Source organism: Styela clava, chromosome 12 (genome assembly GCF_964204865.1).
Source record: "Styela clava chromosome 12, kaStyClav1.hap1.2, whole genome shotgun sequence".
In the NCBI taxonomy this organism is placed as follows: Eukaryota; Metazoa; Chordata; class Ascidiacea; order Stolidobranchia; family Styelidae; genus Styela; species Styela clava.
Genome location: NC_135261.1, coordinates 6057745 through 6070037, shown reverse-complemented (window position 1 = coordinate 6070037; position 12293 = coordinate 6057745). Strand labels below are relative to the sequence as shown.

The window sequence follows — 12293 nt, the reverse complement described above, 5'->3', positions numbered from 1 at the left end:
ATAGTGCTATCTATACATATTTTGCACTAATGGAATTTTAACCAATTACTATACGAATCAATAATAAATGGATATTGACATATGCAACAATGCTTTGTGTATTTTTTTCCAATTGTTCATTTTTTTTAATCTTGTAATATTCTTCAGCTACATGCGTAACGAAGCAACGGTATGCAAAGTGCATGAGGTTGTCAGTATTAAAGTTCCAATTGAAGGAAGACCAACTCCTGACATTACTTGGTCAAAATCTGGAAAACCTATTTTCCCTGACGCAACATGCAAGATATTGTCAACCTCCTCATCCACTACACTGATGATTACTGATGCTAAGAGAACCGATTCTGGATTCTACAACATTACTGTGAAAAACCGGTGTGTGTTTATTGGTCTTATCAATAAATATATTTCGAAAATATTTTTTTTGGACTTTTGTTGGAATTAGTCAATTGAGTAATAAAAAATCCACAGAAAATAAAAAAGACTGATCACAGACGAAACTTACGAATATCACTAATGTCTTGAAATAATGAATTATCGTTTGGTGCAATATGTCTATAGTGCGATCTCAAAGTAAGCAAATATTTTCTGAATAGATAATGATATCATGACAAGAACTTGATTGTATTATACGATTCCTACTAATTCTACATCTTTCAAATTATCAGATTTGGAACTGATCAAGACACTGTAGAACTCCTTGTTGGAGATGTACCATCGTGTCCACTAGATGTCAAAACCAGCAACGTATCAAGAGATTCTGTCGACCTTTCTTGGTCAGAACCAGCAGATGATGGCGGAAAATTCATTCTCAAATATATTGTTGAAAGATCAACTGTATCAAGTGAAAGCTGGATGAAGGTTAGATAATTTTCTTGACCACCTATATAGCGGGTTTCCAAATTTTGGTTGAATAAATTATTACATCCAGAATTACTTGTAAATGTATATGAATAAAATGTTGTTCTAACACCACGCATGTATTTATCAGGTCTCTTCCTCGAGCACAAGCCGATATACTGTTGGTAACCTATCAAGTGGAACAAGTTACATCTTCCGGGTGAGAGCAGAGAACGAATACGGTCAAAGTCTACCATCAGTTCCATCTGAACCAATAACTACAAAAGATGATCGAATGCAAGCCGCTAACTATGATGAAATGGTCAACACGTTGGAGAAATTTACACCATATGAACCACAGGTAAAAAAAAGTAATCTAAATATTATATATGGTAATGTGATGTTCACGCAGCGCTTTTCAATGGAGTGTATATTTTTGTGCATCATGAACAAATTATTTAACGTGTTGCATTAAATAAAATAAAATCGCAATTTGTCCTATTTTAAACCATTAAGCTGACTTTCAAAATAAATAGAATTTGTTTATTTTATTTCAGATGAATGTGGATTCGAATCTGCTTGACAAATATCAAATCATGGAAGAATTGGGTAGAGGAACATTTGGAGTTGTACACAGAGCTAAAGAAATTGCAACTGGCAAAATCTGGGCTGCAAAACTTATCAAAGTAGTCGACGAATCAGACAAAGTTCCTCTCAGAAGAGAAGTTGAAATTATGAGGAGGCTTCAACATCCCAAGATACTGCAATTACATGAAGTATTTGACAACAAACGTGAAATGGTACTTACTCAATACATTCAAAAACATTATTTTTAGAATTGTATTTCTTCTGTATGTGCCTGAGAGCTACCATTTGCTACAAAAAAACATTAGGTGGTCACTCAGATGAGGGCACTTACAGTCCATACAATAATTAAATGACAGAGTGGTCATATGAATTGTGTTATCTAAATCATTGTTGTTGTAGAGTCTACTTTTGGTCCGGAAAATTTCTTTGTAACATTGGGCCAATTTATTCCAAACGTTCAGTATTTTAAGATTGATGTAGCCACGAGAAGTTCGTGTATAACTTCTAAATTATTGTTCTCAGGCTATGATCATTCAATTTGTCTCTGGAGGTGATCTCTTTGAGCGAATCATCAACTTGAGATTTGACTTGACTGAGAACATCGCAGCATACTTTGTAAAACAGATTTGCGAGGTTTGTATTATATTTACTCAATAAAAATAGGAGACCACTTTGCGCGATAAGATTGTTGAAAACTTTTTTTTTTTTTACAGGCGATGACATACATGCACTCACAAAATATTGCTCATCTTGACATCAAACCAGAGAATGTCCTTTTTGTTACTCAAAAAAGTAAAAAATTGAAAATTATCGACTTTGGGGTCTCAAGAGAACTAAAACCTGGCGAAGGTAAGTTGAAATTCTTTAAACCCTGTTGCTTATTGACCTCCTACTAGACACAAATTTATGAACAGCAGAATAATGTCATGAACTTTTTGGTAGTTAGCTTACATAAAAAAATTATTAAGCGTTATCTTGATGAATAGAAAAAGAAGCATGCCATCCTAAGGAGTGGTGAAGTTTTAAGTTAGACCCGATAGTTGATGATCTAGAAAACTTTCAAAATGACTATACAAGAGGAATCAAGAAAAACAGTTTTAATGGGTTAAATAAGACATTGTGCTAATTTCTGTGTATATTTTATTCTTCCACAGGTCTCAGAATCGCATTTGGAACACCAGATTTCTGTGCCCCTGAAGTTGTTCTCAATGACACAGTCGGAAAACCAACTGATATGTGGTCTCTGGGATCACTGACATATGCATTGCTTACTGGTATAAGTCCATTCCGAGGTCAAAATGACCAGGAAACATTGAAGAATGTTGCGGAAGCTGACTGGAACTTCGATCATGAAGAATGGAAAGATATTTCTGATGATGCTCTGGACTTCATAGACAGGCTGCTCGTCCGTGACAAGCGTGAACGAATGACTGCCAGTGATGCTCTGGAACATCCATGGTTAAGACCTCTCCATCTAGGAATTGATGATTGGTTGATAACAAAACGATCACAGATTATTCCTACTCAACTGCACAGGAAACTTTACCAGTCTATTCGCCAGAAGGTATAATAGTAACTCCAACATAGATTATTTTTAAATTTCCGTAATTGACTTGTAAAAAGAATGTTCATTATACATTCATTGGTTTAAACCCCATGTTGCCCAACTCTGAGAAAAATTTCACCCCAGGGAGAAATTTTGTCGTTCTTGGTTAGGAATTTTTCTCTGTATTTGCTGTAGTATTAGTAATATTCTTTAGTTATTCATTATTTCTATAATACTTACTTATTCCCCACATTATAAACTACTCGATCAAACTGTACGAAAGCGGGAGTGCAACTTGCACGCAACACCAGCTAAGGGTGCATTAAAGCTTGAATAAATTAAAATAGTTTTCATGCAAGCGACGGGGAGATGAACAGTTCCAAAATAAGGGGAGGGGAAATTTAACGAAAAGGGTTGGGAATCACTGATTCAAGTAACAATAGAACCATAAAACGAATATTATTGTATCTTCTATCTAGTACTTATCTAAAATCAGCTTGACATACAAAATCTATTTTATAGGAAACTTCTACTGTGATCATATCACTTGGTCGATTCGCTGAAGGCGGAGCATTGAGGTCATCGAAAGGCAAATCAATTGCCAAAGTGAAGGTTGAACCTATTGTTCTCACTCCTAAACTTTGTCCAATGTATCATGTATTTGTGAAAGAAGGAGATGATGCCAAGGTTGTCTGCAGAATAAAAGAACCAACTCACCAAGAGTCTGTCGCATGGTGAGTCGATTGTTACATATTCGTCGGGAGATTACTATACATAATTTCATGCGACCTGAATAACATGAGACTAGTGGAAAGTACAATGAACACTGCCAATTCCAACGACAATTCATTCATAATCTATTTTATATAGGTACAAAGACGAACTCAAACTTGAGGAAGGCGAAAAATACGAGTTTGCTTACGATCAGCACACCGGTTCTTGCGCTCTTTATGTAAAGGGAGTTGTCAAATCTGATGACGGAACTTACAAATGCAAGGTCGAAAATGATTTCGGAGCTTCAACCCAGCAATGTGAACTGAGTGTTGAGTTAAGAAATGGGTAAGTTGCTTTCACCAAGCTTGCACACAGCTCAAGTCATTTTTTGAATTAAACAAAGGATTTTCAGTCTTGATTATTTTACTTTAAGCCTGTCTTCTCTGTATGTTAATAATGATAATTGACGTACAGTTTAAATATCATACCCATCTTTATACAAATTAACAAACAACCTCACACTTTACTATTCAGTGTTTGGACCAGGCCACGTCGAAATATCTATCTTGTTCGACGTAAGAGACTGAGTCGGCGTGCTGCAGCAACAGCAAACAGAGTTCAGCGTTTCCCTCCTGAGTTCACACTGCCGCTGTACAACCGATCTGTTTATATCGGAGAAAGTGCAACATACACTGCAACTGGTATGTAATTTCAGTAAATATGGTACAATTTAGGTTATCTAATTTACATTATGATATGGTTCATACATATCCTAGGGATAATGTGATGCTGTTATGCAAATTAATTAGGTAATGAAACTGGCTTTTCATGCATTTCCTGGAGAGTATAAGAGTAGTGAACCAGTTAGATTCATTCAAAACATAGATGTTCTCTATGACTGTGAGAGCATTTAGCATAACTATATTCTCAATCTTCTGCACTTATTAACGATGAGTAATCTATACACACAGTGACGGTCCATCCTGCACCAGAAATAACTTGGTATCACAAAGGACAGAAGATTATTTTTGGACTTGATGAAACGAAATACATTGAGACTAAAGAAAAAGGACTTTACGCTATTGAGATCTGTGATTGTAACGAAGAAGACAGTGGTGATGTTATGGTTGTCGCTAAGAACGATTATGGAGAAGACTCATGCAAAGCTGGTTTGTCAGTCAAACGTGAGTATCTTCGATATAATTTTCTAATTTGAAAACATTTTGCCGTACAGAAACTGTTCACAATCACTTGTTAAAATTCATAAATTGTTCACGAAAGTTTCAATTACAGGTATGCTTTATTTCTTATCTGGCATATATCGTTTTTTCAGCTAAACCTGCAAAAGAAGATCTCAGCGTTCGACCAATGTTCAGAAGACTTCTTGCCAACCAGGAAGTAGATGAAGGAGATTATGCCAGATTCGATATCAGGGTTGCTGGATTCCCCAAGCCGACCATTCAATGGTAGGGATTGTAAGAATTGGAAATTTGGGCTAAATCATGATTCGCAGTAATTTCAAGTTTTTATTCTGTATACCAATACTTAATTTAAAATACATGTAATAAATAAGGACTTGAATATTGAAATACATATAGCTTGAAGCAATACTATTTTCAATTGAATGTTATTCGGAAAATAAAATGAGATATTTAATAATTGCTTGCAAAAGTATTGGTGCATATGAGCAAAAGTAAAAGCTACTGCAAATAGTCCATTCTTAATTGTAATTATTTTATTGTTTGCAGGGAGAAAGATGCCAAGCCAATACAAACTGATCATCATCATGACATAGTTTGGGAAAATGAGCATTCTTGCTATTTACTTATCCGTGACACTTTCCAACAAGACAGTGGCATGTACAAAGTCACTGCAACAAATTCTGCCGGAGCTGCAAGTTGCCAAGCTACATTGAAGGTTAAGCCAATGACCTACAAAAAGCGACCAAAACCAAAAGTTGACGCTGATTTGTTTGCCAGACAAAAGGCATATCAACTTGCTGACAAGATCAGTGTCCTCAGTAGTGACAGCATGGATGTACATTTAACTGGTAAAGCAAAAGAAGCATTGATGACTGCATCTGCTCAGGCTACAATAATGGGAACAGAAGATTTCAGTGAACAAGAAGTAGAAAAGACAAGAACACAGAGAAAGAAAGAGGAGCTCGCACTTAGAATGCCCTACACTATTCCTGAACCAGTCAAACATGCGAAAGATTCTACCAAAGAGAACCTAAAATTGAAGAGCTATGTGCCATTCAGTGACTTCAAGTGGTACAAAAAGGTATGTGTATTAATGAATGGAAATAAGTATGAGTTTATTTTGACTCCTTAATCAGCATCACAAATAACATCATATTAAGAAATGTTTGAAACAAGTTTAGATTAAAAGGTGGTACCTTCAGAAAGTGGTACTTTTTCACTCATCTAAAAGTATGTATATTAAGAAATATAAAACGTCAGTTGACGTTTCTTAATGCGTCAGCATTCATTATTCTATCATTGACAGGTCTTGTGTTTGCTGCATTTCAGGTTCAGTCAGCCAATGAGCAATACTATCCGAAAGCAATTGAAACAGAACCTCATCATAGATACAGATTGAAACGTCAGTTCATACCAGACACTGCATACGTCATTCCTGACAGTAGGATTGGTTTGAAACGATCAAAACCTTTCACCTCAGTCGATGACATTATTGTGGACGACAGGGAATATAAATCGGAAGATGAATTCCTGGAAGTCACTGATGAAAGTGAATTTGACATCAGAAGAAAGAAACTTAGATCACTCACTCCACCTCCAAGACGATTCTCTCCTCAGCCATTCAAGCCACCAGCTTGGAAGCAGTATTATTTCCCAATGGCAGATGATAATGCGGTAAGAGAGATCCAATAATAATTATTCCACGTTAAATTTACCCTATTCCTTGTTCTTTTATTTTCTAAAGTAAATATAAATTTGTCGTATTGTGTCAAATACATAAAGTATAAATACAGTTCACAATCAAATGTTTACAAATAGAGTGCAAAATATGCAAGCATTAACATCCCTACTGCATCAAGTATCTAACTGATAAATTTCACTTTACAGTGCTTGCAGCCAATTGATCAATATCTCAGTCAGAAGAGCACTGCCGATTTCATGCATAAGACTGAAGTTCGAGAAGCAACAGGGGAAGATGATTATTTGAGTTATGCAGACTTCTTGAAAGAAAGAAGGTAAATAAATGATTTATAGAAATCACTCACTACAAAGTAATATTACCTTCAGCAACCTTTCGAATGTAATGAATGGACGTAAGCAGATTGTGCAGCTTTGCAAATTAAATATTGAATTGCCATGTGACCTTTAAAAACAGTTTTTTTGTGAAAAAATGGAATGATTTTTGATCTCTTATGCTTTTATTAACAGATTACGTGAAGCTCAAGAACCACTACCAGTTGTTGAAAAAGAAGACATTGTTACTTCTAAACTGGAAAAATACAAAATTCCACAAAAACATTTGGAATATGGACTTTCATATAGAGAACTTAGAGAAAAGCACGACTCTGCTCTTACTAAGAAAACCTTTGAACCCAAGTAAGTGTCTACGTCGTAGACAATGAAGTGCATTTACTTTCCATAATATTGATGAAATCTAAATTTTCTGATATTTTTTATAAAAGGTAATTAAAATGAGCTCATTTAACAACTCTGTATTACTTAACAGGGAAATCGCATCCAAACGAGCAGATTCGGAAGATGAATTGCTGCGTCCAATTGCATTGAGTACTTGGGGATATGAAGGAATTGACACGACTAAGACGACAAAGGAGGATATCACTTCTACAACTACTAAAAAGTCAACTGAGAGAAAGCGATACGACTCTGAATCTTCAATCTCTTCTTCTGATGATGAAACTGTCCCAACATCAATCAAAAAAAGGCGTGCCAGAAAATCGAGAAGAATTCGCGAAGAAAAGGCTGCTCTGGAGTTTGAGCTTGAGTACCAAAAAGAAATGGCAGCTTTGGCTAAAAAGAAAACAGCCCGTAGACGCTCACCAACTCCAGAAAAGAAAATACAGCGACGAAGATCTTGGGAGTATGAAGAGCTTACAAGACCCATCTCTGAGATTGTTGTGACACGTAGAAGAGCTCGCCCACCACCCCCATCATCCTCTGAAAGTAGCAGTGATGAAGAAGAGCGTTACAGACAACAAAGAAGATCTAGAAAGACGTAAGTACTGTACTATTTTAAGTTTAGGGTAGAGTAATAATGAATATTTTCTAACTCAATTGATAGCTAATGAATACATAATCTCACAGAATGTTACAAAGTGTAAACTTGTTACCCTATGATTTTTCAGTCGACGAACATATGAAGAATATGAAGAGGATCTTTCTTCAGGAATTGAATTCACAAGTTCAAGATATTCAGCAAGAGCAGATCTGACTTCTGCGCTTCCTCCATCAATGGGATATGAACCTAAATTTCAACTTAGACTCAGGTATGTTGAAAATGATTTTATCGTTAGCAAGTAATAAATGATAAACATGTTCCTCAGTATTTCTTCTATTTATTTCCCTTCAAATAGTCATATCAATATTAAGGCAAAATAATAAGATAATGGTTTATTTTGTAAGTTTTCCCAATGAATATTTAAAATCAGTGGCTAAATCGGCCCTATTCACAGAATATTTTTTATATTTGTATGTTTCTCTTCACAGATCCCATGTTGTACCTTCTGGTATGAATACTAAGTTCACTGCATCAGTTCGTGGCAAACCTGAGCCAAGAATAATCTGGTACAAAAATGGTGTTGAAATTACAGACGGTGGAGTGAAATACAAGACCAGCAATGTTGGAGGTGTGTATATCTAGCCTTTTAACGTAACACAGTTTAATAATTTAACACTGTCTGCTTCTGCACCTAATTGGTAATATTATTCTTTTACACAATTCACTTGTGTTTTGTGCAAATACTATGGTATCTGGTTGTGCAGATGAATTTTATATATGTTGAACAACCTTTAAAAATTCTGTCACAAATGCAAATTTTTTTATCCTCGCAGATGATGACAACATTTTTACATCATATCTCTAACTTTTCAGGTGTTATATCACTCGAGATTCGCAACTGCCATGAAGCGGACTCTGGAACATACAGATGTCTTGCAAGAAATCTCAATGGAGAAGCATCAGATCATGCAACACTTGAAGTAACTGGGTCTGAATTTGAATCCTCAGCTGCTAGACGTGGAGTAGAAAGCTTCCATATGACAATGGAAATGGGAGACGCTAGAGCTTCATTGAGGTAAATCTAAGAACCGAACTAAACTTGAATTTAATTATGTTTGTCTTTGAAGTCGCAGCTCATTACTTCAGTGATACAAGAGTCTTGCTGCACATTTACAAAAATATATTTTTGTAACTTTTCGCCTGAGCGAGGACAGACAAACATTATTTCATTTTTGTTGTTATTACTTTTACTCCAGATCACGCACTGAAGGAGCAAAGTCGGCCTTTTCTGATGTTTCATATTCATCAAGATATTCTGATTCATATGGACAACGAAGATCCGGCACACCATCAGTTGGTGCACCTTACTTTGTCCTGCGACCAAAGGATAGACATGTAGTTGAAGGCGATGATGTAAAGTTTATTGCTGAATGTGAAGGAAAGCCATTGCCAAAAGGTAATTGTTACCTTATCAGGTGTATTGGTGTTAATATCGAATTCTGTTCGAAATTCCATAGTTTTAAACATGTTAGTATGAGAGCTTCATATAGCCTTGTCACCGCAAAGTGGTTTCCGTATCCGGTTATAATTCGTTGTACGAGGCCATACATCTGAAACAATTAAATCAAAAATTAACTCTAGTCGCTTTGGACTGGTATTTAAGACAGATGACATTATTGGCTAAATGATTAAGTCGTCTTATCAGTTTTCTTCTCTACCTCAAATAAATAGAAAAATTGACTACAGCCTATTTACTTAATACGTTAGTAATACTTGTTTAAACTTTTTTTAATCATTTCTCCTTTATGATGATACCTAAACCGTCCAACTTTCCTTTAGTGACTTGGTATTTGGATGGAAGACCGCTTCACACAACGGATCACTACATTGTTGGATCGTCTCGTTCAAAGAGAACTCTCGAAATTCTTAACTGCCGAATAACAGATGGCGGAATATACCGATGTGTTGCAGAATCAAGTCGTGGAGAGGAATATTGTGATTTTACTTTAGATGTTGCTACTCGCTCAAGGTCTACTATACAGAGCTCTGTTTTTGAAAGGTGATTTGAATTTATAATGTTCCGTTTACTTCCCTTCATAATACTATACAATTTATTTCGGTTTTCCTAAAACACAATACTCAAAAAATCGAACGGCAAAATTCATGAATAAACTTGATATAGTGTAATGTTTGTTCATTAAAAATAATACACATAATAATATTTATGAAAAGAGCGGATGAGCAGCAGTGAGACTCGTTGAGCATTTCATGTGATACAAAAGTGAGGCACGCATACATCTGAATGTCGAAACTTTCTCAATTACACAAAGTATTCAATGTTTATAATGTTATATGTAAATTTCAGCAGGGACCCTGGTTCAATTCCATCCGGAAGAGGACCAACCATTATCAATCCACTTCACATTGAGTTGAGATTGGATGGAACTGTTAGATTTGAATGCAGTGCCACCAGATCGCTCGATGTGAAAGAAGTAATATGGAGACGAAGTGGAGTCACAATAAGGTATTGTAAATCGTAAAATACCATCACTGTTCGGTTAAAGGCAGAGAGTTTTGATTTTCCATTACAACAAAATATTAGGTATATACCCCAGTAGAACTGTAACTTTCATTTTTTTTTCCGTATTTTCTGTGCTCATCTATGTTTGGTTTTTAATTACTGGTTTGAAAATATAAACTTGACTTGACGATATACGGAGAATTAAAAAAGCAGACAAAATCTATCTGAAACGAATAACTGACAAACTAAGTTCATACCCGACATGGGCGGGTAACTAGACGAGAGGGATCTGTTCGCCATATTATTGAGCAGTCTTTTCGGCTTTCCTCTTCTCCCCTGGATAAAAAATTTATATCTTGTCCTAAAATTCGAAATGTGACGTGCCCATTTATCCCAAACAGTGAACAACACGCTGAAGTAATTTAAAACCTAAATTTCTTGATTCAAACTTCAGGGAGGACGGCCGTATAACTAAAGAATCTCTTGGTGCGTCCTACGCCCTTATCATTCAAGATTTGTGCGAAGACGATGTTGGCACATACGAATGTGAAATTGTCGGCTCACTGGGATCTTCAACAACCAGCTATTCTCTAACAAGAGATGCTTATAATAGCATGTCTAATAAGATTTCTAGATTATCTGGAAAGTCCAGGTAAGTCTTTATGGATTTTTTTTTATACAAGTAAGCTTTGCAACCTGTTTCAAAGTAGTAGTAGTAGTACTGCCAGTCGTACTGACATAATTGTTGCAGTTATCACCTATTCAGCGGTCTTTCGTTGAATTTCTGCATTCCATTATTTTGGTAACTCCTTCACTATACATAACAACTACTTCATTTGTTCAATATTTAATAGACTTAGCTAATATTATGCGCGTATCGCACTCTTGCATTTGTACAGTTTAAAAACTTTAAAGGGTTCAAGTAGTTTATAATGTGTGCGTAGGTAAGTATGAAGAATGGGACTGAAGAATGTTGGTAGTACTACAGAAAACACAAGGCAAAGTTTTTCTCAAGATCGACACAATTTCTCCATGAGGAAAAACTGTCGCAGGAATAAACCTGATTAAGACTGCCAATGCGAGAGCGGAAGCCCTTTCTGTCGGTGCTTTTTCTTGAAGTTGACTGACGTAAAATTTGCCAATCAAATGATTTCTCAACACCAGTACCCCGCAGTATTGCCTTACGGAAATAGTTCATCCCTTTTGAACACCTCGTACGTCAAGTGAAATTTCATTTATTTTACAGCTCGAAGCAACAGTATGAAAGCTTCTCGGCAACGAAGAAATTTTCATCTGTTACTTTCACCAAACGAGACTTATATTCAAAACATTCATCGGCTTATGACACTTACGGATCGGGTACGTTTCTTACCATATCTATTATATTGGTGCGCTCGGGTCAAATATGTTAATCTTAATGGATATCACGCCGACGTTTTCACTCTGCTCACTTATGCTATTCAGATAAATTGGTTCACCGGGGCATGTTTGCTCGATAACCAGTTTTGGTTTTCCGCGAACCCCTTTGATAGTGACATTCACCTCTAATCCGCCAGCATCTGAATGAAGTTAAAACACCGAATTTTTATCCATCAATTTTTTTCGTCTATAGTCTATAGATATCATTTATCAACCCATTTGACTGTATTGCACTATTCCATTCAGCGTCGGGTGGAACTCCTAAAATTCAAGGTATGCCAGCAGATGTCAAAATCACCGTTGGAAAAGTACTCACTCTGACTTCATCACTAAGTGGACAGGCACCATGTCGGGCTACTTGGCACCATGATGGAATGTTGATCAGGTTTGTAATTGGTCTATTTGTAGCGCCACAGTAACGGACATTTGTAGACGTACTTTTTGATAATA

General features: G+C 36.0%; 2 protein-coding genes across 2 annotated transcripts in view; one reads left to right on the top strand and one right to left on the bottom strand.

Annotated features, from left to right (window-relative positions):
• Positions 1-12293, bottom strand: part of LOC120329268 (mitogen-activated protein kinase kinase kinase kinase 3-like) — a 362445-nt gene that overhangs the window by 113378 nt on the left and 236774 nt on the right. The gene's annotated exons all lie outside the window — the stretch shown is intronic.
• Positions 1-12293, top strand: part of LOC120330499 (titin-like) — a 281688-nt gene that overhangs the window by 267067 nt on the left and 2328 nt on the right. The window contains exons 426-451 of the mRNA XM_078118750.1: positions 148-372; positions 666-858; positions 989-1198; positions 1395-1637; positions 1948-2058; positions 2139-2274; positions 2580-2989; positions 3494-3705; positions 3842-4030; positions 4220-4386; positions 4657-4869; positions 5019-5151; positions 5434-5968; positions 6217-6561; positions 6775-6902; positions 7096-7263; positions 7394-7900; positions 8031-8171; positions 8392-8531; positions 8777-8978; positions 9160-9359; positions 9743-9962; positions 10269-10427; positions 10879-11076; positions 11671-11783; positions 12090-12228. Coding sequence (XP_077974876.1) covers positions 148-372; positions 666-858; positions 989-1198; positions 1395-1637; positions 1948-2058; positions 2139-2274; positions 2580-2989; positions 3494-3705; positions 3842-4030; positions 4220-4386; positions 4657-4869; positions 5019-5151; positions 5434-5968; positions 6217-6561; positions 6775-6902; positions 7096-7263; positions 7394-7900; positions 8031-8171; positions 8392-8531; positions 8777-8978; positions 9160-9359; positions 9743-9962; positions 10269-10427; positions 10879-11076; positions 11671-11783; positions 12090-12228 — 5637 coding nt within the window. The remainder of the gene's footprint in view (positions 1-147; positions 373-665; positions 859-988; positions 1199-1394; positions 1638-1947; positions 2059-2138; positions 2275-2579; positions 2990-3493; positions 3706-3841; positions 4031-4219; positions 4387-4656; positions 4870-5018; positions 5152-5433; positions 5969-6216; positions 6562-6774; positions 6903-7095; positions 7264-7393; positions 7901-8030; positions 8172-8391; positions 8532-8776; positions 8979-9159; positions 9360-9742; positions 9963-10268; positions 10428-10878; positions 11077-11670; positions 11784-12089; positions 12229-12293) is intronic.